The sequence below is a fragment of the Kogia breviceps genome, chromosome 19, assembly GCF_026419965.1.
Source record: "Kogia breviceps isolate mKogBre1 chromosome 19, mKogBre1 haplotype 1, whole genome shotgun sequence".
NCBI classification, from domain to species: Eukaryota; Metazoa; Chordata; class Mammalia; order Artiodactyla; family Physeteridae; genus Kogia; species Kogia breviceps.
The window spans coordinates 17,972,676-17,999,814 of NC_081328.1; the positions used below are offsets into that span (position 1 = coordinate 17,972,676).

At 50.6% G+C, this 27,139-nt stretch overlaps 1 protein-coding gene across 3 annotated transcripts in view; it reads right to left on the bottom strand.

Moving 5' to 3' along the window:
* The window catches only part of ASIC2 (acid sensing ion channel subunit 2), a 930,101-nt gene that overhangs the window by 224,691 nt on the left and 678,271 nt on the right, over window positions 1–27,139 (bottom strand). Inside the window, exon 1 of one of the 3 annotated variants that reach the window (XM_059047862.2) lies at window positions 14,625–15,444. The exons of the other annotated variants lie outside the window; for them this stretch is intronic. Within the exon in view, the coding sequence (XP_058903845.1) occupies window positions 14,625–15,335 (711 nt within the window). The 5' untranslated portion in view covers window positions 15,336–15,444. Of the gene's footprint in view, window positions 1–14,624; window positions 15,445–27,139 lie in introns of those variants that run through there. 3 annotated transcript variants of the gene reach the window in all.

Genomic DNA, 27,139 nt, shown 5'->3' on the forward strand with positions numbered 1-27,139 from the left:
GAAGCTGAGAGTTTGGAGCCCACCTGGTGCTTGGCCTTATCTTGCAATGGGGAACCACGGGATAACTTTGAGCAGGACAGATTCTCAGAATAAAGATAACAAATGGCTGGCCCAGCGGAGCAACTAAGCCCGTGAGCCATGGCCGCTAGGCCTGCGCGTCCGGAGCCTGTGCTCCGCAGCGGGAGAGGCCACAACAGTGAGAGGCCCGCGTACCGCAAAAAAAAAAAAAAAATAGAAGAAGGAGTAAAGGAATGAATGACTTAAATAACGAACGAGGGTATGAATGAGTGAATCAAATGAATAGTCCAAGACATGGTCTGGAAGCAGTCTTAGCAATTCTAACTGACGGCCTTGCAGCAACAAAAGCACAGGCTTCTGGCTGCATTACCTAGAAATGCCCTATTACTGGAAGGACTCCGTCGAATTGAAGGCTTCTGCCCCTCAAGAGCAACATGTTGCACAAAGACAAAGGCTGATGACCGTGATCAAGCGAGAGGCTGTCCCTCCTGGGCTCACACCTCTCAGGACGCGTCCACTGACATCCACAAAATCAGGAAAGGGTGCAGAAACACCTCGCGTTGGCTCATCCTGGCAGGGAGCTCATTTGGGAGGTAGGTGACTCTACTGCCATTTCTCCATTTACACGGTCTCCCTAAATGCCTAGTCATCTCAGTATCATATAAAGACAAAGAAAAGAGTTATCCTTGATAGAGACCTACCCATCGCTGCGCTGTCTGCATTTCAAAGCAGCAATAGCAGCAGCCTGAGGTCGAGGCTGGAAGATGCAGCTTCGCTTCTGGGGGCAGGATTCAGGACACCGTGGTCCCTTCCGGAGCTCTCTCTAAAAGGGATGATTGTTGTAACACAGACTAAAGTGTCAGGGTTAATAATGCACTCAGCTCTGTCTGGGACCAGAGGCCCCTTCTTTCTCTTACTCCAGGCTGCATTCTCCTGCTGCCTTGTAGATCCTTCCTATTCAAGATGTGAGCTGTGCACCAGCAGCACTGGCCTTACTTGGGAGCTTGTCAGAAATGCAGAGTCTCAGGACCCACCTACTGAACCAGAACCTGCACCTTAGCAATATCCACAGGTGACTCTCATGCATGTGAAAGTTACTGAAGATTGAGCCTCTCTGCCTGCAGGGGACACAGACACCTCCAAGCCAAGGATTCAATTACTTGACCAGGTTTCACAAAACCGTCCAGGGAAGACTTCCCCCAGGAGGTGGCAGTGACATTGAGACTTGCCGAAGGCCACAGATGTGGTCTCCTCGTTTTGACTCATCACCACAGGCAGGGGGAAGTACCAGCGTAGGAGTCAGAACTCCTCGGTGACCTTGGGCAAGTCGGTGCTCCTCCATGAGCCTTAGCTGCCCCATCTGTAAAATGGGAACAGCACTGTTTGCTTTTCTGTCACATGGTTATCAAGAAGATGCATAGAGGTGAAAGATTTGCAAGCTCTCTCTGAAACGCAAAGCCAGGTGAAGGAGCCTGTTTTCAGCGTAGACAACCAGCCATCCTGACGGAACACTTTAGAGGCTGCAGAAGGAAAATCCACATGAGTGTCAAAGGTATAAGACCTTGCCCTCATGAAAATTCATCAGCAGAGGAACACGGTGATAATTAACCAGGATGTAGCCCTCCAAAGACAGAGCCTGGCCACATCGGTCTCACAGAACTGCCCTCCGACAAGGGTTTGCAGTTGGATTCTTGGAACTGCAGGTTCTTTCCACTCACTTGCAGTTCTTTTTTAAAGGCGAGTTCAGCCGAAGGGCCTAAGGCTACATTACATTAGCATTCCGGAGGTCAATATTTCCAGACCGGCTAGAATCCTGTTGTTCTCTTACATTGTGTGGGTGAGAGAGGCGGCTACATTTTGGAAGGAGCCAGACGCGCCCACAGTAAAGAAAATAAAAAAGCAGGCGATTTGAGCTACGGGAGCTGAATTTCCAATGTTGGAGGAAGGAGGCAGGTCCCCCCTCCCCAGCCTTTAGCTTGCTGGTCCCTGTGTTGGGATGCTGTTCCAGGATCCCTGCCCTCTCATCTCCCAGTCTCAGCGAAGATGTCATCTCCCCAGAAAATCACTCCTTCCCTGCCCCGCTCCATCATGTGCCTTTTTTGCCTCCACAGCATTTATTGATATTGGAAACAGTCTTGCTCGGTTATCTGTTTATTTGTATACTATCTGTGCCATGCCCCACTCCCCCAGCCCTAAACACAGAACGTTTTCCTAACATCCTCAGTCACCTGGGGTCCTGTGTTCAGAAGAGGTTGCTGCACCAGTTCCCCATAAATTCTGATTCAGCAGTTCTGGGTTGAAACCAGCCCTTCCAATGATTCTGACCTTCATGGAGATCATTCACAAGTGCCAGAACGTGAGCTCCAAGATGGAAGGGCCATACCCATGTCCCTCTGTGCCCTGCATCTAGCACGATGCCCCCTACAAGTGGGCTCTGGTCACCTCTTCATGGAATGAATTAATGAATGACCGAACGAGTCACACAGAATTTGGTGCTACCGATCCTTGGTCCCATTTTGGCGATTCGGCATTCAGACAGAGCACCTGTTACCCACGAGAAATGGCAGTAGGTGCTGGGACAGCCAAAAGATGGAGCCAGGCACGGCCGCCGCCCGCAGGGAGGTGACAGCCTGACGAGGGACAGCTGAGTTGACGGAGGATCACAATAAAAGACCGCGAAAGGAAAGAACCATAAGAGGGTCGCACACAGAGTGAGTGTCGGAGGGTCCAAAGGGTGGGACCCTGCTTTCCAGGTGCTTTATGTGGGGAAGTGGTCGGAGGTCACTTCAGAGGAGACGGGATTATTTTTCAGACAGTGCTTTCATTGCGCTGCATGTGTTTGTTATAAATTATACGCACACGTGGTTAAAAATATTCAAAGCACAGAAAAAGGTGCAGAAAGAGAAGCCAGGCTCCCTCCCACCCACCCTGTCCCATCCTTCCTGTCTCCTCGGAGGCAGCCCGTCATCAGACCTCGTGCGCCCTTCCCGGCATATTCTGTGCATATCTAAGCCCACAGCCGGATAGAACAGAGTGGGCTGCTGAGGCAGAGACAGCGGCGGATCAGGGGTCCAGGGCAAGGGAACAACCTAAAGAAGGCGTTGGAGGAAGTTGGAAAATTCCTTGAAAAATATTGACAGCTCTTACGTGACTTGGCTTTGTGACTCAGGGCCATGAACCCCTGACTCTGGGAGGGTGGGAAGAGAGAGGTCAGACAAGGTGATAGCTAGTTTCCCACATCACTGGCTGGCTCAGCTTCTTGGAGCATGGGGCAGGGCGGGGGGGGGGGGGGGGCGGGGATGGGAGTGAGGCAGCCAGGGGTCCATATTAATTAAGTATTGAACATGCTCTCCTTTAAGAGCATGAGATGCAGATTCTCAGCACCACTTCTCCCATTCACCGTATGAGCCCTGGTTTCCTCATCTGTGAAATGGGCACAACAGGACTGTACTGAGAGTATTGTCAGGAGGGTTGAAGAAACAAATGTGAGGCACAGAGCCTGGTGCAGAGGAGGTCCTCCTCCATCCGATTCCGCTCCCCCTTCTCTCCCACCTCCTGGCATCACCCATTATACGCGACTTGCCAGAAATGCCTTTGCGGAGGCCTCAGCTGACCCCAGCTCCGTCATTTATTTATAAACGTCACTTTGGGCGAGTTTCCGGTTGTTTTCTGAGCCTCCACTCCCTCATCACTGCGTTGGTGGTGCCACAGCAAGAAGAGCTATGATGACATTCCAGACCCCTGGCACACAGGGGTGCCTACTTAGTGCCTGCCTGATCCCTTCTTTCCTTAGCATCACAGCCCACCTAACTCAGCTCCTCGGCCACGGCCAGAGGGATGGCGCTCCTGGCTCTCCAAAGACCTGGTAAAAGAAGATTAGAGCCTGAGACACCCAGCCCAGGCCGGAATTTTTAAAGACAAAACTTACTTGGATGTGAAAAATGCAGTTGGGTTTCCTTGGCTGGTTAAAATATTTGATGCTCATCGAATATTCAACAACAACCAAGAAAGGTTCTCAACTCCATGTACTGTCAAAAATGTAATGTAATTACAGTGATGTTAAATATCCCCAGCTGTTCTGAGATATTTGCATCTTAAATCAGGCCTGTCTCTACACATCCTGGGGTTGCAGCTGGAGACTCACACCAAGTACCATACCAAGGCAGAGCTGGGGAAGTTCAAGCAAGAACTCTGGGCTAGCATCTCCAAGCTTGTTTGTTAGATCTGGGCTTCATCGCAACATCGGTATAATGACCCACAACTCGGGCTATTGGCAGCATCGCCAAAGAAAGCCATGTTCCTCACAGGGCTGTGCAAACTGGCAGGTCATAAGCATCTATCCAAATAGTCTTTCAAATCCATGTACAGGGAGCATCAAGAGATACTGTAAAATAAACGGTAATAAAGCGAATAAACACGTCTCACTCTAGAGCCTTTGAGGTGCTTCTGTAAATCAAATTCTTGCCATAATTTGCTCTGTGAGACTGTGCTGAGCCGCAGAATCAAACCTCATCCGCTTTCCTGAGCGGTAAGCTTAGATTTATGAGCGTGAGTTCACAGTGGATGACCGCGCCATTTCAAAGTGGGAAAATGATTTCTGTTAGGAGGGGTTCCAAGAGAAGATTAAACCCTTCTACTTCCAGAGATCAGAGTATCAACAACTGTTAGATCGGATATGCCATTGGAATCTGAAGGGGATGGCCAGCATACCTATTTTGGAAGAGAAGTTCTCAGAGGAAGAAACAGACACAGCTGTGATACATTGTAAAAGCTTAAACACAAATATCTTCAGAGTCTATTTCAAGCTTCCCAGTGGCTCAACGTGACTTGAGCCACTCAGGACCCCTCTCTGATTTTTAATTTGGGTCAGGGGACTAAAGAAACCCTAAAAGGCTCTGACCTACCCATAAAGGTATGAAATGAAAGCTACATAGTTGTTCCTGGCTAGAATTGTGGCAATATATAGAAGGCCACACTATTCTTCCAGGGCCTGGAAGTCTTTCTGGAAGGAAGCGAGAGGGGTCATGGTAATAACGATGATGAAAATGATAGTGATGGCTCACGTTTATTTAGCACTTACGCATCTGTGCTTTTACGTTAAAGAGAGTAAGGACGACGCTTTCTGTATTTACACTCAGTTTTTATCCACCAGGACTAGACCACAGCTGGCTTTCAAGAAATCATTTTACTTTTTTTTTTTTTTTTTGTGGTACGCAGGCCTCTCACTGCTGTGGCCCCTCCCGCCGCGGAGCACAGGCTCCGGACGCGCAGGCTCAGCGGCCATGGCTCAGGGAAGCCCAAGAAATCATTTTCGAATGGATTACTACATTATCTTTAAGTTTCACAGCAACCCTGCAAGGAAGGTATGATCTCTGCGTTACAAAATAAGGAAACGGTCTCAATGAAGGTAGTCAAAGCCCCAGCAACCACCCTGATAATCCCAGGCAGACCTGGGATTTGAACTTGAGTCTGATTCCTGAAGCCACATTTTCCTACTCCTCCTACTTTTTCTAGTTTTACTCCTTTCTAGTTGCTGGGGTCCAAATTCCCAATCTGGCATGAATGTTAAGCATGGATAAAATACTCCCACACTGACTATCTTTGAACCAAGCTACGTTTGTTATGGATTCTTTCATTTCTTGGTTTTACGACAGACCCTGATCCTAACCTACACAGCCTGGTTCACAGTGTGGGGTCAGGTGTGTAATAGAGAGTGTTTTGTACCACAGATGAGGCTTGTATTCGTTTTCTGTTGCTGCTGTAACAAATTACCACCATCTGAGCGGCTTCGAACAACACAAATTAATTAGCTAATCGTTCTAGAGGTCAGAAGGCTAAAATCAAGGCGTCGGCAAGGCTGCATTCCTTTTGGAAGTTCCGGCGAAGAACGTGTTTTCTTGCCTTTCCCAGCTTCTAGAGGCCACTTGCTTTCCTTGACTTGCAACCCCTTCCTCCATCTCAAAGCCATCAATGTAGTGTCTTCAAATCTCTCTCTGACTCTCTGGCCTCTGCTTCCATGGTTACATCTTCTCTGACTGACCCTCCTGCCTCTCTGTAACAAGGACGCTTGTGGTTACACGGGGCCCACTAGATGATCCAGGATAATCTTTGCATCTCAAAAGTCCTTATCTTAATGGCATTTGCAAAGTCCCTTTTGCCATGTAAGGTAATGTGTTCACAGGTTCTGGGGATGAGGACGTGGACATGGACGTTTGAGGGGCCATTATTCAGCCTACCACAGGGCCTTTGCAATTTGGTTTGATTGACACTCTGGCTGGCCCCATGGCCCCTCTGTGGACCCTTCTCTGGTGTGGCACTGACCCCGGTACAATGATGCCCCGGCTATGCACATCCTCCTGCGTTCACTGGGGAATCCAGTACTCCTCCCCCAGGTGCCTTTCCTTGCTCCGTTCCAGCATGCCCATTCCATGTGCATTCTTACCGACCTAGTGGGTCAGATATGACCAAAAGATCCCTTCGGATCCCTCCTTCTCAGCATTTATGGAGCCCGTAGCCTTGCCCCTCAAAGTGTGGTCCATGGACCAGCAGTATCTGCATCATCTGCAAGCTTATTAGAAATGTAAACCTCAGGCCCCATTGCAGACCTACCAAATCAGGATCTTTGCTACGGGCCCAGGAATCTGGGCATGCTAAAGTTCAGGAAGCATAGGCCTAGAGGCTTCTCCATTCATCCACGGCCAACTGGAATATGCTGGAACAGACCTCCCTGGGAAGGAGGGCAGGCCTCTGGGCAGAGATAAAGAAGGAACCCAACACCTCTTCTCAGCAGCCAGTTTTAGCACTGATTCTTTTCTGCAAGGCACTCAGGAGCCCATTGCTTTTCTCCTAAGAAAATTTTTCAGGGCAGGTGAAATCCCCTCAAGTCCACCCTGACTAGGAACAGAGGAGCTGGGGGAAGAAGAGGTATATGGGAGCCGTAGAAGACCTGCATTCAAACTCTGGCTGTTTTCTGTTCCTGTGCCATGTGACCCTGGGCAAGTCACTCCCCTCTCTGAAGTTAGGCAGGGAATAGAGTGCAATAATCACCCTCCGTTGCTGCAAGGATAAAAATGAGATGGTAATGTATATTACGCAATCCTAGCCAGCTGTGATCACTAAGACTCTGCTAATTAGAAATGCAGGTTCATTTGGCCAAAGCTACACTGGGATTTCTTTGTAGGAACAACTGTGACGTAGGGCAAAGAGTGTTGACTTTGGAACCTAAGATCAGGGTCTAGGTCTGTGGCCTTGGGCAAGTTATTGAACCATCTCACTTTCCTTATCTATATCAGGGAAAGAAGAATACTTTCCTGGCTGGTCCATTGTTGGGCTGGAATAAAATAATGAGTGTAAAAGGACCTGGCAGAGAGTATGAGCTCAATAAATGTGTGTGGAACCAGAGGAAACAATTTACTAAGCAAATTAATAGTATAAACAGTGGTGTCAGGGGAGATATTTGACATGCTCAGGAGAACAAACTTCCCCAGTATGTTCATGGCCTTTATTTGTTTTACCAACAATTCATGTTCCAATTATGCGTGACTCATCTATTTGTTCCTTAGCACAGGTCTGAGTTGGATCTCAATTTGGCAACATCTCATTAGTCAGGACTTCAAAGTTATCCATGTCCTTGAATGAATGAAAATGGGAATTTGTTCAGATTATGGCTGCATTAATATGTTTGCATAACTCCTAAGTTCCCCGTCATAAACTTATTTCCACAGGTCCATCGTGGATCCTGTACTCCTAGGAATGGCCTTTCCTTCTCAGGGTGGCAGGTCTGGGAACCCAGAATGACTTCTAGGGGCTGCAACAACTTGCAGCAAAAGGAACTTCCAGTGAAGGCTTGAAAGACTGCGTTGGATACCCTCTATGGAAACGTTTGTTCTCACCAGCGTCTCTCAGAGTTGGCAGAATGATGTCATCGAAAATAATATCGGCTTTGGAGCTGGACTGATCTGTGGTTTAATCTTGACTCTGCTGCCCCCGAGCTGTGACTTTGTACCTCCCTGAGCCTCAGTTTCCTCATCTGTAAAATGGGTTCCATAACACCCATTCAGTTCTGGTGAAACTGATGTGACTGTTTATGTAACAGGTGCCCTATACAAATCCTGGGCTAGAGTCTGTCCCCATTTCCTGCATGATGGGCGGCTCCTTTTAAACCCGGTGACCCTGAGGAGGCACACTGACCTTGCTGGCCGATTTACCAGAAACAGTAGATTTGTGGTCATCTCTGTGGCCCAGTGTCTGGCACATAGTAGGTGCTCAATGTGCGTTGGTTGACTGAATCTCTGAGTAGCGGATCCAAGCAAAGCCTAGGAGAACCAAAGCGACTGAAGCACAAACCGAATGGCCTGGTTATTCCTCCAGCCCTTCTCAGTTGGGCAGATATCTGACTGATGTCTTCATGATGGGCCACAGTGGCCCCCAAATAGCCACTATCAGAATCAGCCTGACGTGGGTCCATTTGGATATCTGCAGACCTGAGTAGAGTTGACATTGGATTCCCTAAACTAATTTCCCAGAAGTCACATAACTTGGGGAGGTCTTTTCATGTTCCTTGTGTAAATGTCTATTTAATCACCGCCCTGTCTCTAGCACTCCAATAACTTGTACATTTCCCCCTTAATCACTGTTTCAGCTCCGCAAAGAAAAGAAATGGTTGGCTAAAGAGCTTGGGCCATCTGCAGTAGTTAAGCCCTATTTTCCCCTGATCACTCATTTGGACGGAGAGCTTTTCAGCTAAGTCCCATCGGTCATTTGGCTCATATGCCTTCATTTCACAGAGGAAGATGCTGAGGCCAAAGTCACAGAGCAGGTCAGGGAGGAACGGAGGCTGTACTGGTCTCCCCAGCAGAGCCCCTGCCCCACCAATGCTGCTCTTTCCTCATCCAGCTGTGCAGCTGTGCCTTTCTGGCAGTGAGGATTTGGGTTCCAATCCCAGCTTTGCTACCTGCTGGCTCTGTGACTTTCAGCTGACTACAGAACTGCCCTGAGCTAAAGGTCCCCATCTGCCAAATGGGGATGATTACAAAACCTTTTAGGGTGATTGCGAGAATTGAGATGGCATAAAACGTGCCCAGCCCGAGGCTGGCACATCACAGCCACCCAGTGCTATTTGCCTTCATCCTTCCCTCGAAACGCTCACTGCAAGTAATATTAACAGAAATAGCTCACATTTATTGAGTCCTTACTGGGATGCCAGAAACCATTCTAATCACTTGACGCTTATTTTTTCCTCTTTCTCTAAAGGCAAAGGTATCTTTCTAGCCTCCCTAAAGCCATCCATCCTCACAAGTACTGCACTGCCTGGCCTAGCACCACTTCAATGGAATTTGCTGATTTTAAACAATATGTTGCTGAAATGATTTCTTGTTTTCTGTGGCTGGCTCATAGCAGCCAGCCTGCTTCCTGAGACAAAGTGTGAGAAAATCAAATGCTGTTTCCTTGGCTTTTAGTACACATGACTAGTCCAAAATCTGCACTCAGGGTTGACCCCCTGCTGATGGGGCTAGACAATGAGGGCAGGGTTCAGGGAAGTGTGGAATTCTCTTGATGGAGTTAGGAATGGGGGGGGGGGGTGACAGTTGGCGGGGCGGGGGCGGGGTGCAGTACATAGATGAGATCTCCCTCTATAGTGTGACAGCCAGTAGCGAAAGAAGTCAGAGCTTTTGCTACAAAGTTTAAAAACTTAGTTTGGTCTCCGGGTGTCCATCACATCTTTGCCTTATTATCCCCCAGCTCAGCTCACCCAGCGCCCCCGACTCCCACCCCTGTCCACTGCCTTGAACTACTCTCAGCCCTAGAAAGGATGTGTCCAATCTCATCGTTTCACGTCTCTGTCCTCCTCATTTGCACATGCTGCCTCCTCCCCGGGAAGTCCCCTTTCTCTCCTTCTCTACCTTGTAACTCTTATTGATCCCTCCAGACTCAGCTCAGATGTCACCTCCTCCAAGAAGCCTTCAGAGGTCCCTAGTCTGAACTGGGTACTCCTCTGAGCCCACGCAGCACCTCTGCCCTCCTGGCCTCTGTTGATGTATCTCTTTGCTCAACAGTACTGCAAATTCATGGAGGACACATACCACGCTTTATTTAATTTTACATCCCCAGCAGCTAGTTTAGAGCTTGACATATAGTTGACACTCAGTATACACTGGGTGATAGAATGAAATGAACCAGGAAATGAGCATATCCCCACTCAGGTAAGTGGTCATGATAATAGATGATAATTATATTGATCATAATTAATAACTGCTACCACGAGATACAAAGACTGTCGATCTCTTTATTCAAATTATAACAGTAGGGCTTCCCTGGTGGCGCAGCGGTTAAGAATCCGCCTGCCGATGCAGGGGACGCGGGTTCGTGCCCCGGTCCGGGAGGATCCCACGTGCCGCGGAGCGGCTGGGCCCGTGAGCCATGGCCGCTGGGCCTGCGCGTCCGGAGCCTGTGCTCCGCAACGGGAGAGGCCACAGCAGTGAGAGGCCCGCGTACCACACACACACACACAAAATTATAACGATAGCTCTTGAATATTGAGCACCTATGCTGTCCAGGCAGGGGCCGGTCACTGCATACATGTTATCTTCTTCCCAGCTCTCAGGGGCTCAGAGAATGAAGCACCTGCCCGAGGCACGTGGCTAGAAAGAGGCGGAACCAAAGCCTTAAACTGAGGTCCGCCTGACGCTTCCCCTGACCCATGCCTCCTCCCAGAGAGCGTCACTGCTCCTTATTTTTCGACCTGACTGGCCTCTGTTCGTGCCTGTCCCCAGACCCTCAGTCCCTCTTCCGAAGCCCCATACCCAGATAGACTGGCCTCACGGTTCTGCATCCTGCCCAGTGGGAAGGCTGCTCTCCTCCACCCCCAGGAAAACCCAGAGTGGCCAGTGTGCAGAGCCCAAGGTCCATGGCTGATGTCAGGGAAACCAAGCGGGCATGCAGAAGCGGAGCTGCTTTGTCTGACCGCTGAGTGATTAACCCTTGCACAGCTGTGACAAACATACAGAGGAGCTGCAAACAAATACATCCCGAATGGCCTGCAGACTAAAATCCAACTCCTACCCCTGCCCAACACCGTGCTCTCCCCTGCCGGGTTTATTTCCGGACCATGAGACCAACCGGATGGAATGAGACTTTGGGGGCACATCTCCCCACTGGTGCCCCTGGAAGCCCACTCCTCACCGGTGGCACTTCCACATTAGCAATGCATTTCACTGGTGTTCCCTGGAGAAATTAATCCAGGAGCCTTGGAGGACAACAAGGAGTCTTGGGGTTACCTGGGGAAGGTCTTCATTCTCCAGATCTTTCCTTAGCACTTACAATACATTGGGCTCTGTGTTGGGGGCCGGAGATGGCAGGGAAATCAGATCTGATTCCCACTCAAGTCCAGAGGGGGAGACACACAGACCAGGAGGTGTGGTGACATGCATACGTGTGAGGATTGACACCTAACGGAAGGTAGAGGGCAAAAAGAGGAAGGCATCAGTTGTTTGGTGATGAGGGGAAGTGGTGGGTAGTCAGGAAAGGCTCCAAAGCAGCAGAAACCCCAGGGCTGGATGATGGAGGATGACGAGGTATCCCCGGGCAGACAAAGCAGCAGGGTGGGGCGGGGTGCACTTAGGGTAGCAGAGGAAGGCAGAGAGAGGCCTGAGGAGCGGGGGTCCATCTGCTGTCAGCCGTTTGGCAGAGCTTGATATGTGGTGCCAGAGAGGGCGTGGCCAGAGGGCGGGCTCAGGTATAAGACCAGGCTCAGGTATAAGGCCTGAGGAACTTGGACCTCATTCCTAGGACAGGTGAGTCACTGAAGGGTTTTAAGAAATGGGGTGCTATGTTTTGAGTGGACCTTTAGAAAGACTGCTCTGACTATAGTGCCAAGGGTGGATGCAGAGGGCGGGGAGCACTGAGCTGGAGGCCAAAGACCACTTAGGAGGCTGGTGCCCTTTAAAGGCAACATTTTTATAGGGACCCAGCACAGTCTGAAGAGCTCCCTCCTCTCTATATGCATGTAAACACTCACACACCCCTATATACAAATACAGGCACAGCTGATGTGGTGTATATACTATTGTTATCTCTACTAGATGGAGTAGGAAACTAAAGAACAGAGAGGTTAAGTCACTTGTCCAAGGGCACACAGAAAGTGGTAGTCTCAGGATTTGAGCCATCAGTTCAGCTTGAGCGTTCATGCTCTTAACCACTACGCTATAGTGTCACTCCATCAAAGATGACCAAGGACTGGGACAGGGCAGCATTGTTAAAGGAAAGTATTCCTGATGGGCCCACTGTATATTAGGGGCTCCTCCGAAATAGCTTTTGGTTTCCATGGATAGAGGGGGGGCAGCCTTTAATTCTGAGGCCCCTGGGAAAAAACTACAGCATGAAATGTGAAGGAGCTGGAAACTCCCAGGACAGGGCCATGATATGAAGCCACTAGGGGTCACTTGAGTCCCCAGGAACACATACCTTTGGGGAATGGAGGTAATACTTTTGCTTCGGTGGGTGTGGGCCTGCAAATTCTTCAGACACAGGAAAGGCAGGGTACTGGGCGGTCAGAGAAGGCTGCGCCCCAGTGAGAAGAACCCTGCTTTCGTCAACTCACAGCCATTCCTTCCAGGGAGGCTGAGGTCAGGTGACTCCTGCAAGTGCTATGTGCTCTGTAGGCCCCGTAACATGTGGCCAAGGCTAATACGCCCTGGGCCAGCCCCACTTTCCACTCTCCCAGCCATGCTCCCAGAAGAGACAGTATTTGGAGGTGGCTGAGGGCTAGAGGGCTACCCAGGGGTCCTCTGATAGAAGAGAGGTCCAGGATCAGAGAGGAAGGTTCCATGTGGCTTCTGTGTGATACATTTGGTGGTATGCAAAGTTGGACTTTGTGCTTGCTGGCTCTGTGCTTTGGACAGCATTTTAGAGCCTCATGTCCCTCATCTTTAAAATGGGAATAAAATTCTGCCAAAGCAGGGCTGTGGCGAGTGTCAAAAGTGAATTCTGGCTGTTAGCCCACGATCCACACTTTGTAAAGCCATTGTCAGATGTGCAGAATTTTCCAAGTGTTGTACAACTTTTGGAGTTGGAGCTGCTGGTACTTGAATGTAACACTGAACTTCAGTCCAACTCTAGGGGCTGCTAGTTAGTGGTCAACCAAAGAACAATAAACAATAAGGGATCACGAATGAACTTCATTTCTTCACCTTTGTGGATGGAACTCAGAATTGTGTTGGAAGTCTGGGCGAAGTCACTTAGAAGCACATGTTAACAGCACCTCCTGCTTGCTAAGGTGGGGAAACCACAAGGTAGGTATTCTTTAAAAGCCAGCTGAAAAGCTCAGGAAACAAGGGATATTTGGGGAGTGGATAATTCACAGCTACTGTATATACAGGCTTAAAGCAAAGCAAGGAGGGCAAGACTGAAGCCAGGGTCACCATCCTAGATGAGGACTAGCCCAATCAGCCAGTCAGAGGCCTGGCCTGATGGACATCTGTGCCAACACCTGTTGGAACCAGAGCATCTATTTACCATCCCAGAAAAAGCATTGTCATAGATGAGATTGTCAGGAGTGATGCCTAATGCCGGTAAAATCACCATCAGAGCAATACATATAAACACACACACCAACATTCCCTGCACTAGTGGAAATGCCCAACCCCCCACAAGGGGCATTTACACACGAATGGCTGGACAGGCTCCAGCCACGCTGAGGCTTGCCACCAGAACTCCTCCTAGGCAGACCACACAAGGCAGAAACCTTCTGTCCGACAGCTGCGTTCTCCAGACCCCAGCATGGGGGAACTAACCGCAAATGGTTTACAAACCCTGAGCACAACTTCTCTTGGCCATGGAGGTTCACATCATATCTCTGCCATGCTGCTTTCCCCACTGCAGGGCGTTGGTTCCCCTAGACCGGAAGACCCATACTCACACCTTGGGGGGGGGTCAAGGGCCCCCGTGGTGCCCGCCACAGCTCAATTCCCAGGTAGCTTAAGACACGAACGCTTTCAAAAAGTAGCACAAAAGGCTGCTGCCTCTCCCACCAAACCAGCTACTGCTTCAGCGATGGCTGGTATTTTGGGAGTTTCCTCCAAAGTTCCCCTAGATTGGAAGTGTTTTGGAACTCTCAAGCCATAAGCTGCTTAGGGTCCCAAGCTTGCTTAGGGCCTCTACCCGATTGTCGCAGCGGCCCATTTTTTGAAGAGCTTCCTGTTGGTTTTCCCAAAGACAACAAGCCCACACTTAAGACATGCTTCTCTCGTTTCCCATCCCTTCATCCCAGACACAGGGTAGCTACCTGGAGCCCTGTGGACCTGGGGGGTGAGAAAGGGGACTGGTGTTCCCGGAGGGGACCATAACCAGCAAAGCGGAGGCGCTTGGAAGCTGACAGTGCAAGGAGAGAGGCCGGGACAGGAGAGCCAGGCGACTCCTCCTGCAGTGGTGTCCAAGTCCCCACAACCTGGAGAAGACTCGGGGTACCTAAGAGTGGGTTCAGCCTCGACCTCGTAGGCTGATGTCACCGCCAGGGGGCTGGGGTCCAGCCACGGGGGGCGGGGAGAGCCGGCCGGCGGCCTTCCGACTCGGGAGATTGGGGGAGCGGGTCCGCGCGGAGGGTAACTCACGGAGGAGAAGTTGTGCGGGCCGCAGAGCTCGCCGCGGTACTTGCAGGAGAGCAGCATGTCCTCGAGCTGGTGGCCCAGGCGGTCCATGAAGGCGGCGCTGATGCCCTCGAAGTGGCGCGGCGGCAGGAAGAGGCGGAAGTCGGCCAGTTTGCGGAACCACTGGCGGCGCGGCTCGTCCCCCCTCAGCAGCTCGCTGACCAGCGGGCGTGCCGTGCGGTTGGGCAGCAGCAGCCCGAGCCAGTGGCCGGCGTAGTAGAGGTCCCCCTTGGAGAGGCGCGGGAAGCGCAGCGGGTTGTTGTTGCACACGGTGACGGCGGGGAAGGGCAGCTGGCGGCTCCACTCGCGGTGCACCCGTGTGTGCGACGGGAAGCTGAGCCAGTAGAGCAGGCGGTTCGAGGACCAGGACAGCAGCAAGCCGAGGGACGTGCAAAAGGCCAGCACCCACAGCGCACGCCGCTGGAAGGAGCCGCCCGCCGCCGCACGCCCCGCGCACATGTGCCGCAGCCCGTGCAGTTTAGCGCGGCTCAGCGACGGCCGCCCCCTGCGGGCGGCCCCTGGCCCCTGCAGCGCCCGCTCGCGCTCGCGCTCGCCGCCCCGGGGCCGCCCGGCTGCCGCCACCGCCGCCGGCGCCGGCTCCTCGCGGGCCATGCGGAAGCGTCCCGGGCCGGTGAGCGCGGCCGCGGGCCGCCCGGCTCCGCCACTCCAGCTCATTCATTCAGCCCGCGGCTGGCGGCAGCGGCGGCGGCCCCGGCCGGGCGGAGCCGCCATGGGAGTCCGCAGCAGCAGTGGAAGCAGCAGCGGCAGCCGCTGCGCGCAGCCCGCGCCAGGGAAGCGTGCGCCCGAAAGGAGCTCCGGTGGCGCGGCATGCCCGCCCGGCGCCGCCACCGCCGCCTCCGCGGGCGCCCGCCCGGGACCGAGCCCGCCTCGGCCCGCCGCCCCTGGCACGGGCCTCCCAGGCTCTCCTGGCCCCGAGTCCTCTTGGCGGACGCCCGACGCCGACCACTACCTCTGGAGGGGCCCCGCTGGGCGCCGCCTCTCCGGTCCCTAGGCGCTGCGCCCGCCTCCCCTCGTTTTGGATCTCGGGGGACCCTGAGCTGAGTCCCCCCGGCTCCGCCTAACCCCAGCTTTTACGCTGGTCCCGGGAGAGCAGCCACTCGGCCACCAATGCCTGATTCGGACACCGCCAAGGACCCCACCAGCCCGGCCGGTGGCCCGCGGTGCTGGGACACGGGGCGGAAGGCGCCGGGGCACGAGCGCCCCCAGCGGCGCGCGGCGGCTCCTGGCTTGGCGGGTGGGGTGGGTGTGTACAGGGGTGAGCGGTCGCCCAGCTGGCTGCTGCCCTCTTTCCCTTTCCTCCGGGACCCTTCTCACTGCTCCTCGGGCTGCGCTCGGCTGAGACCTGCTAAGGCTCCCCCAAGTCCAGAGCCCGCGCCGCGCCTCGCCTGGGGCTGGGGGCGTCTCAGGGTCCTGCCAGTGGCTGCTGGCCAGAGGGAAGTGTCGCTTCTCCCGCGACTCTCCGAAGTGCCTCGAGTGTCGCCGTGCCTTGCCTCTTCTTCTTCCTGCCCCGGTGCTCCTGGAGCTGGAGACTGAGGAGCCCCGGCTACACCTCTCGGGGGTGACCCGGACTCGCTGCTCCGAGCGCCCGGCTCGTCTCGAGACTCCCAGCCCCGCGGCTCCGGGCGGGCGGGGCGGCGGCGGCGGCGGGCGCCCTGCGCTCCCGGAGACGCGGTGCTGACGCGTGCGGCCCCTCCTGGCTGCATTTTAATTCCTGGCCACTGTGGCCGCTGCACACCGAGCGGGAAGCGTTTTGCCGGAGCTGGCGGCGGGGGAGAGATGAGCTGCACAGATATGCCGCGCTGTAGGGAGAGGTGTGGAGTAGAAACGCTGCGTTTATGTGGGCCGCGTGTGCATGAGTGTGAGCACACTTCGGACTGTGCAGGCTGGACTGTCGACAACCTGAGCCGCTGTCTAGTGTGGGCATTAGAGCAAGTGTGTGAGTTGGGCGTCATGCACCGAGTGTGCGTGTGAACGGGCATTTCTGTGTATCTGGTGAATGTGAGCCTATGTGCAGAGCTGTGGCTCTCTGAAGGTGTGTGGTGTGTGTAGGACAGAGTGATGGCTTGTATGCTCTACGTGTGTTTAAGTGTGCATGTAGGCGGTGGGAGGTGTGAACGGGCGTGTTGACGTGTGGGTGGATATCGGGGTTTCTGGATGTGGTGTGTGGTTGGTGTGTTTTGCGTGTGTGTGCTGTGTAAATGAGTATGTGTGTTGAGGTGCTGGGAACAGTCACTAGGTCTCTGGCAGGTTGGACTCAGTGGGGCAGCCCTGCCCCCGGCCTGTTAGGAACTTCCGGTGTCCTCCAGCCTCTTCCCCGGTTGGGTCCGCTGCTCAGCCCTGACGCAGTCCACCAAGTGCAGCCTTCCTGGGCGGGCGGCAGGGAGGAGGATGACTTCCGTGGACAGGAGACCCCATCTCTGCCATTCTCATGGCGGGGTTCCTACAGCTGGTTGGCTGATGATGTCACCCTTCCCTTCTGGACAGGCTCAGGGTCTTCCACTAAGCCCTGGGCTCTTTTGGACACTTTCATTTAGCTTTTGAAAATATTCTGCCTTGGCATGTTTGGGAGGATGGGTGAAGCATGCAGTGTACTGCTAACTGCATTTCACACTAGACTTGGGAGGCCAAGTACTTGCCCAAGGTCAAACTGCCCCTAAGTGGTGGATCCGGATTCTACACCCAGGTCCCCGAAGCCCTGGTTCTTTCGACTGCACCACGGGGCCCTGCAGTTTGCACTCTCTGGGCCAGGCGCCTTGAGGCCAGGGCTGGGGTCTTGCTCTTTGCCTGCCCCGCGTGGTGTATGGTAGGTCTCTTCCCGTATTTCCCAAATAATTGACTCACTGAGGCCTCACTGGATGGGTAACACTTCCAGCATTATCACTCCCTGGGATAAAGGAGTTTCGTAGACATTTTCCAGAGAGTAGATTGTGATGGTGGTGGTGAGGGGAGAGACAATGTGAAGGGATCCTGAGGGTGGGAGGGCACCCCAGTGAAGCTGGGAGATTTGGGCGTTGGAGGATTTGAATTTGGGCCTGGAGAGGCATTTCACCCATTTTGTGATGATTTATTACAGGTGGTCCAGGTAAGTCTCTTGAATGAGCATCAGGTGTCTGAGTGGTGCTGGGTGGGCTTTTCCTCCCCACTGACCTGGAGGGTATATGTCAGCATGGCAGCCCCTGCATCTGGTCTCTGGAGACGGGGATATCTGAGCCCCCTCCCACACACACACACTCCTGGAGGCTCTTCTCATTCACCTGGGGAAGAAGCTATAGAAGTTGGGCTTTGCTAAAATTCTGCTTTGGATTCGGTTCCTTGAAGATATCTGTTGCTAGCTTTGGGGGGAAGGTTCTGAATCTGCCAGTTTTATGGGGCCTCTAACAAAGGCTCACATACCAGTGCTTCAGCCTGGTCCCAGCAGTCCTCGGCTGGTGGGAGGGGGAGGGGTGCCACAGTGACACATATCCAGACCAAGGTGGGGCGACCTCGTGGGCTCAGTGAAATTACTGATGAAGCAGCCAGGGCAAGCCTGCGACATCTTCCAGCATCGTAGCCCTGGGGAGGCAGGAAACTCTTGTCTTGTAGAAACCTTTAAGGCCTCGTATGTTTCTGATTTGTTCAGCTCTAGTGGGCTTTTTCTTTCCTGGCATCTTCCCCCTTGAAATGTACACATGCTGCTTTTGGTTGCCTGAGTGTCTTCTCTGCCATGGTTTTTACTGTTAATTCTCCAAATGGGTCACTTTTGCAGAGAGAGGAAGGGTATCCTGCATGGGCTTCTGGGGTCTTGGCACAGAAATCCAGAGACAGACACAGGGATGCCTAGCGATCCCAAGTGATCGATGGCTTTCTTTTTGGCACATGTATGCAGTGCGTTTCCCACACTGCCTGAAATCCCCCCCACCCCTTTCTCGACCAATACTTTGACCAGCTCTGTGAAGTTCTGCTCTTTTCTCAAATCCCAGCTGAAGCATTGCCTCCTAGGTAACTGGATTGATACCTCCATCACAGCCTTTGTATAGCACCTTGTCACTGTGTGTGTCTGGGCTTTTCTTCTGGACGTGAGCCCTTTGAGGACAGGGACCACATCTCATTCACATTTTTGTCTCTGTCTCTCAGCACAGTGCCCTGGCCCCTAGATGAGACACACCAAAATGGGGGAGAGGAGAAAGGAACTAAGATTTCTTGACTGTTTCTATATGCCAGGCAACTGTACCAGACACATAAATATATTTAATTTCTTATTCCAACCTTGCAGGGGGGTATTTTTGCCCTCTTTTTACAATTGTTGAACCAAGGGCATGGAGAGCAGGAATTGAACTCAGCAATAACTCAATCCAAAGTCCAAGATTTTCCTTCTCCATCATGCTTCTTTGAAAAGTATTATGATAAATAATAATAATAATAACATAATAAATGTAGGACTTCCTAATCACTAGGACTTGTTCTACATTAAAAACAAGTGTCATTGGGCTTCCCTGGTGGCGCAGTGGTTGAGAATCCGCCTGCCGATGCAGGAGACACGGGTTCGTGCCCTGGTCCGGGAAGATCCCACATGCCGCGGAGCAACTAAGCCCGTGAGCCATGGCCGCTGAGCCTGTGCGTCCGGAGCCTGTGCTCCGCAACGGGAGAGGCCACAACAGTGAGAGGCCCGCATACCGCAAAAAAAAAAAAAAAACAAAACCAAGTGTCATAAGCATTCTAAGTTTTTAATCCTCAAAATAATCCTACTAGGCAAATACTGTTATTTTCTCTATTTCGAAGAGGAGGAAGCCTTACCACAGAGATGTTGAGTGACTCAACTTAAGCCACACAGCCTTAATCAGGAGAGCAGCCTTTCAACGCAGGTAGTCTGGCTCCATCCCCTGTGCTCTCAAACCCTACCCCATACCATCTCAGCCCTCAGAGCTGCACTGACACAACAGCTCATGTGAATTAGCTTTCCCACCCTTGCAGGCTCACTTGGCCAGAAAAACAAATCCACGAGGCAGTGCATGAGTTGCCCCATGTGACCTCTCCACCAAGAAGTGTGAATTTAGCATTATGATTTCCCAATGGTAAACTTTTAAGAAAATTTCCCTTTTCCTGTTTATCTCTAAAACATCTGTCGCTCCACACCCGGAATCCTGGCCTCCTGTGTGATGTTTGGGCGCCAGCCAGCCCACATTCTGGTGGGTGACCACCACCACCAAATATAAGCTCTTTCTCCCATTAAATGAGTTTGCTGGGCAGGAAGGTCCATTTAGGTCAATGTGATTTTCTGGTTTTATAATCCAGTTGTAGGAGGTAATACTTGTTGGCTTGATCGGGCTTCACTGGGTCCCCCGATATTCCTGCTTACCCCCGATCCCTACTGCTCAGGGGCTTGGTATGAGAAAGTATCAGAGGTACTACTCAACCCTGCTCTTTGGAATCGCTGCTACACACCCGAACAGCGACAGTCCACCGGTAACTGATTCTATCCCCAAACATCTGGCAGTGTTTAAAGCTTCCTTTCATCAAACTGGAATCAGTCTCTTTGCAAATGTCTCCTAATTTATCCCCGGGAGCCACACAAAATAAGTTTGATCTTTCTTTCGCATGGGAACCCTTCAAAATACTTTATAGAATCAAAGTATGTCAGGGGTGAAAGGGGCTCTAGTAGTCTGCCTTCTAGCAAAATCTTCAAGAAAGTCTTTCTTCTCCAGGTTAAACACCATCAGTTCCTTCACTTGTTTCTCCTGTACTTTCTGCTCTTGGGATGGGATCGTGGAGGTCAATATCTTTTAAATGGTCCCATACCCATTGGTATGAACCCACCAAGCCCTTTACTCTGGACCTGGTCCATCCAAGCCCTCATCTGCCTTCTGATGGTCATGGGATCTTATCTGCCACCCTCCTCCACCCCTGGGATTTAGTGTATGTGGCGGGTGTGGAGGGGGAGAGGGGGCAGTAACGATGGGCTCTTGGTGTCTTTGCTTAGAATGCCGGGCACACTTCCTTTTAGGACTCACGGTGATGAGTCAACACTCCTTCTAGTCTCAGAGTTCATTGCTTTTAGGGGGCAGGTGTGCTTTTGTGGGTCTGTCTGTGAATGTAAAGAGCTCGCTTTTTCTCCTTCTTTCTCTATCTTTCTTTTTCTGTCTCTGTACTGCCCTGGGCTCTCTGTCAGTCTGCTTCCCTCTCTCCCCCTCTTCTCTTTTCTCCTTCTCTTCTTTTCCTCCCTTTCTCCTCTCCCCAACCTCTGCCTGAAGCCTAGCAGTCCCCTCTGCTACCTTCTTAGCCTGTGCTACTGGTGGCCTCTGGGTGCATAGAGGTGGCTGCATTGTCACAGGACCTCAGCCAATGTCCAGTAGTCATGATGGGAGCTCCCGCACTGGTGGAAAGGGCAAGGAGGACTTCACCAGGGTTTTGGTCACTGCATACCTCCTTTCCCATCCATCCCAGCCTCCCTCCATGGGGCTGGCACTGGAGTTGCTGTTCCATCTTACCTTTTCACGTGCTTCAGCATCTCCACTGCTTCTCCCGCTTCTTCTGTGGCTTTCTTATTTTATACTCGGCCCCTCCTGGTTCTCTCTTCTTCTGGGCTCCTTTTTAGGTTCTCCAGATTTTTTTTTTTTTTTTTTTTTGCATTTTTGGTCATCCTCATTTTACTGGAGTTCAAGCTCTCAGCTGCTGATCCTTCACCAGCACTAAATCCCAGAGGTAAGAAGGCAAACAGGGGCCCACAACTACCAGAAGAAAGATCGGGACTGAAAGGACCAGGTCCAGAGCAGAGGGCTGGTAGGTTCATGCTCTGCTGAAGCACTGTGTTCCATGGTAAATAGCAAATCCTGAAAGATGAGAGGATGTAATGTAATTGAACCCTTTCACTCTCAGGGGAGAAAGCAGAGGTCCAGAGAGAGGAGTGGCTTGCTATAAATCACACAGGTGGATACTGAGAAACACAGGACCAAAGTCCAGATTCCAACTTCAGAGTCATTGTCTGCTCACCCTATGGAATAACTTTTCGACCACTCATTTTGAAATCAGCAATGTATTCACATGGTCAAAAAAGGACAAAAGAGTAAACAGTCTAGTAAAAAAATCTCTCTACCCCTCGCCTCCCACGGTCACCCATCTGTCCTCCTTGGAGGCACCTAATGCTATCAATTTGTTGTATAATCTATTAGTGATACTTATGAATATACATATGTGTGCCTAGTCTCCATATGTTTCCCTTTTCTCATGCCAATGGTTGCCTTCTGTGAATACCATTTACTAGAGTAATTGTATTCTATGTTCTTCACACCTTTTTTCTCTGTATTTGCAGTTATTTTATGGTTGCCTTCCTCTGGCACCTCATTCCAACTCCTGTTATTTTCCTCAACTTCTCATTTCACATTGTCCTGCTCTCCCATCCAAAAAGGACAGTGGATCCTACGACAAGGTGGTACACAGAGCTCGCCGTTTTATTATCAGATTTTCCGTCAACTCTTTGCTAGATATTCTGATGGATGAAAGCTCTTGGGTGGATAATCTCAAACATCAGATAGTACAAATATATTTCCATTTGCCTCTGAACAGTATTATGTGATGTATTTGCATAGGATTTAATTTTCTAGTCAAATTTAATTTTAATTTCCTTTAAACTAATTTTAACACACACACACACACACACAAATTGAGTGCCCTCAGCACACAGCTCTTGTTGGTTTGGGAAAGTGGTCCAAATGTGCATTGGTTGGCAGAGAAAACCAGTTTGGGATTCAGAAGTTTCTGTGACTAATAAAGAGAGTGGGTAAGACACACCATGGAGAGAACCAGAGGGTGTCAGTGCCAAAAGTGATCTTAATGAGCATGTGGTTAAACTTAGAAGAGGAAATTCATATACAAAGTTTAGTGACTTGCCCCAGGGACTGGGAAGTTGATCTTATGATGGTGATGATGATGATGGTAATGGTGATGGTGATGGTGATGATGATAATGGTGATGGTGGTGGTGATAGTGATGATGGTGGTAGTGATGATTGTGATGGTGATAGTGATGGTGATGATGATGATGGTGATGATGGTGATGATGATGATGGTGATGATGATGGTGATGGTGATGATGATGATGGTGATGATGATGGTGATGGTGATGATGGGGTGATGGTGATTGTGACGGTGATAGTGATGCTAATGCTGATGTTTGATAGCTAACATTGATTAAGCACTAATTATGTGTCAGGCACTGTGCTCGATGAACATGCATTAGCTTATTTAATCCTCACAGCCACCATCATAGATCTTCCTACACAGGAGGAAACTGAGGCAGAGATTGGATAAGTAACTTGTCCAGTCGGTGGCTGGATTCAAACCCAGGTGTTTGGCTCTAGAGTACAGGGTCTTAATCAGGTTGGTTGAGTCAGGTGAAATGAGGACTGTAGTGGATATTGACTGAGCACCTAGCGTGTGTCGGGCACTGTCTTAGGCACAGGAAATGCAGGGTCTACTCAGACGTGGTCCCTGTCTTAGCTTGCAGTCCAGTGGGGACGTGGGTAAGAAAATAGATACCTTTAATAAAGTACGATAAATGCTATGCTAGAGTGTGTCGAGAGGGTCCAGAGGAGGGGGCTCCCCTCCCTTAGTCTGAGAGCCATCACCATACACGTTTCCCGCTGAATTTCTCCATTCATTTTCATTTTCTCACCCCAACTCATGGAGAATTGTATGACTGTGCCTACAGGGATGAACCCTGGAGACAGGGTCTGTGACCAGTTGCAACCCCAGCATAAGCCCACGTTGAGGAGCCCTGAGCCATGACATCCATGTGTCCACATCCACATCCTCCTCCTGATGTGGCTTTTTGTGTCCCCAGTGGTGTCTTGTTGACCTGTGACATTTACTTTCTAAGTCCAGGCCACATCAATAATGAATCTGCCTCTTCCCCCAGCGTGGCCTTCCCTATTCTGGGTTTAGGCTTAAATAACCGGGTCTTGGCTGTAACTTTGACCATAAAGTTAGCAGAGCAATGGAGCTTTGCACATTTTTCTACCCAATTTCCTCTCCCAGACACATAACAAAACTCTCATTAAAACAGTTAAGCACAATAACCTTCTCCAGTAGTTATCACCCACTCATATTATGAAAAGGCAGGCAGTTAAAATTGGATTTAATGACATATAAAACCCCAGGTACAATTAGGCATTTTATTCTCAATTCCTTGACTGTCCCCTTAACTGTTTTCAGCCATGACTTAGTCTTACCCCGGCTCTCACCTGCCCTCTGGGGAGCACTGACTAACCAGTCCTGAATCTGTCTTGCAGACAGACCCCCTGCAGTGACTCAGAGATTTCAGGCCAAGTTGATGTGTCAAAAGCCTCCATCCATCCAGGCTGCTTTCCCACCAGCCGCAGCTTTTCTCTGTCTCAGCCACTAACAGTTTGTTTACTTTCTTTCCCTTATAAATGACCTGGGCCAAAGCACTATCTCGGGTTTCTCTCCTCCTACTTTATCTTGCCTGTCCAGCCACAGGAGGGGCAGGGGACGAGGGATTTTACACATTCTTCTGCAGTGTGTGGACCTGTGTGATTATCCAAAGAGAAGACAGGGAGAGAAGGGCAGGACAGGGAAGGCAGGATAAGGGAAGGAAAGAGGAGGGGAGAGGATGATGGGGAGGGACAGGAGAGGAAGATAACACAGAGTACCAGCCAGGTACCTACCACATACTATTATGTGCACCATATAATGTTCATTTTGTTTTCCTTTTTGGCCACGTTGCACAGCCTGCAGGATCTTAGTTCCCCGACCAGGGATAGAAACTGGGCCCACAGCAGTGAAACCACCAATTCTTAACCGCTGGACTTCCAGGGAATTCCCGCATGTAACGTTCTTCATAACAACTCTCCCAGGTCGGTAACATTATCCCATTTTACAGATGGGGACATAGAAACTTTATCTTTCCAATCTTCTTCTCTCTGTTGCTGGTTTAAGCACAGCTCAAACCATAATCCCCCAGGGCAACCATTCACTGAGCTGGATGTCAGGCACTGAGTTAAGCCTCGTTTTCCAGATGAAGAAAATGAGGCTCAGAGAGGTGAAGTTACTTTGCCTAGGGTCACATAGAGTACGTCACACAGTAACAGAGCCTGGATTCCAACCCAGGTCTGACTTCAGTGTGCTGATAATTATTAGAAAGGCAGGAAATTGGGAGTTTAGAAAGAGAAAAGATAAGGTGGGTGGCGGCATCATTCAGAATTTTGCAAAAGCTCTTGGGGAGATGAAGGGAGTGAAAACAGAAGCTAGGTTCTCAGTATCTGCTGTGCGTCTGGAGCTCTGTTCTTCCCAGCTTCAGTGTGATGCCAGCATGGGCAGAGCTAAAACTATGCAAGTCCAGTGGTAAGAAAAAGGTTTAGGGAAGTACCCATGGGTACAAGTGCCAGGCTGGGCTAAGAGAACGTCCAAATGATCGAACGCACTGAGAGCCATTACAGGGCCGCAAAGTGGGAGCTCGTGTTCACAAACCACAGACTTTCAGCCTACCCTCCTGTCTCCTTTCTTCCCTCCGTCCCTCCGTCCCTCCCTTCCTCCCTCCTTCCTTCCTTCTAGACCTCAGCTTTGCTTTCTGCTTTTAATCAATACTTCTCTAGCCCAACAGTGCTTAAGTTCACTCATTCAATAATTCTCAGCAGCCTACAGCGCTAACACGCAACATTAGATTCAAAACAGCTTTCTGAAAGTGCCTGGAGTTATAAAGGCAAGTTCATAAGCTTGATGTGTCATAAGAGCATGAGACAGTTCATACCCTTTCACCTGGTAATCCCACAACCTAGAAGCTTCCCCAAGGAAATAACCCCTAAACAAAGTACAGAGGTATTGGCAGTGAGGCTTTTCATGCTAGAGAAAAACAAACAAATTAAAAACAGTTCACATGCCCAACACTAGGTGAATGGCTAAGCTAATGATGGTGACACTATGTCATTGCAAAGTGATGACATTTTTAAAGAAAAGAACAGGACAAGGATGCTAACGTGTTGGGTTAGAGATGAAACAGCACCAAGTAAAAAGATCTGAGCACAAAGGGCCCACCGGCCTGACTGGCACTGCAGGAAAACATCTCTTTGTATCTGAACAATGATCAGAGGAATTAGGACAGACAGGGTTTACTAACAAATAGGTTTTTATTGGTGAAGTTTGTTCGATTTCAGACAGACAAAGCCCGAGCAACCTTACCAGAGCCAAGCTTGGAAAGAAAGCACATCATAAGGTGAAGAATTTCTGTCTCTATGAAGTGCTATCGCTGGATTGTGGACCACTGGACGTGGACCTCTTGGCCAGCCTCACCATCGTTCTCACCTTGGCACTGCCAACCTGCCAGTGGAAGCAAGACACAGATGCTGCCCTTGCGTGGCTGGAACCATCACCCTGAACTCTGCCCACTCTTGTGTATTCCTCCTGCTCCTGGGTACCCCTCCCCCTGCATTACCAGGGTCCCTACCTTAGTCTCAATCCCTTTTAGTTCAATCCCGGAACAAAACCCAAGCAGTGACTCACATGAGGGATGCATGGTGACCAAATAGTGACCCATAATAAAAACTGACCCAGAGACAAACTGTCCCCAGTAAGTGAGAGGTATTTGGATGAGGATTGCTCTGAGGTGTTGCTTTCCTTGTGTCTTTCTGCTGGCTAGGTCTCTGTCATCTGTTCCCAGACTCTGCCCAGATGCCTTACTCTGACTTGCCATTAAACTCACGGCTGGCTGACTTGGTTTGGCGCACTTGACCCTGGCTGGACCTCGACAGCATGAAGGGTCTGGGCACTTTCTCCAGCTACGTCACGTTTCCATCTTTAACTATGGTTGGAATTCTCCTTGGTCTTGGCACCCGTGGTATTCTTCTTTCTGGTTTAGTGGCAGTTCAAAGAGATGAGGGAAGGTCTGAGCAGTCACAGTGCATGTCCCTAAACTAATAATGCTTAATCATCATGGCCTTAATTGAAGATATTAATGTGGCAGGCATAATGCCAGGGACTTTGCATGCATTATCTCATTTAATCCCCAAGTAACCCTAGTGAAGTAGATATTACTCTTTCTCTTGGTGCCAAGGAGGAATCTGAGGCTGAGAGAAATCAAGTGGATTATTTAAGGTCAAACTCGGGTTTTGCTGATATTAAATCCTCCCTCCAACCCCTGTTGTATGATACAGCCTTCCAGGCACTAAAGGTAACATCACACAGTTTAAGCATGAGTGAGCCTTTGATTTTTCAGGGAGCCCGCTTACTTTTACTTCATGTACAATCCTGATAACATGCTTCGTTTTGTTTTTCAGGCTCTCAGTAGAATAGAAATGACATACGTTACGAAAAGAAACAAGCAGGCTTAAGATTCAATGACACTGGTGAGCAGAATATATAGCCAAAGCCTGACCACAAAGGAGAAGACAAAACAACTGTAAAAACAGATACAAGGACTAGAAAAAGACGGCACTTAATGTTGGGCAAACTCCACGCATTTCCAATCGTCCT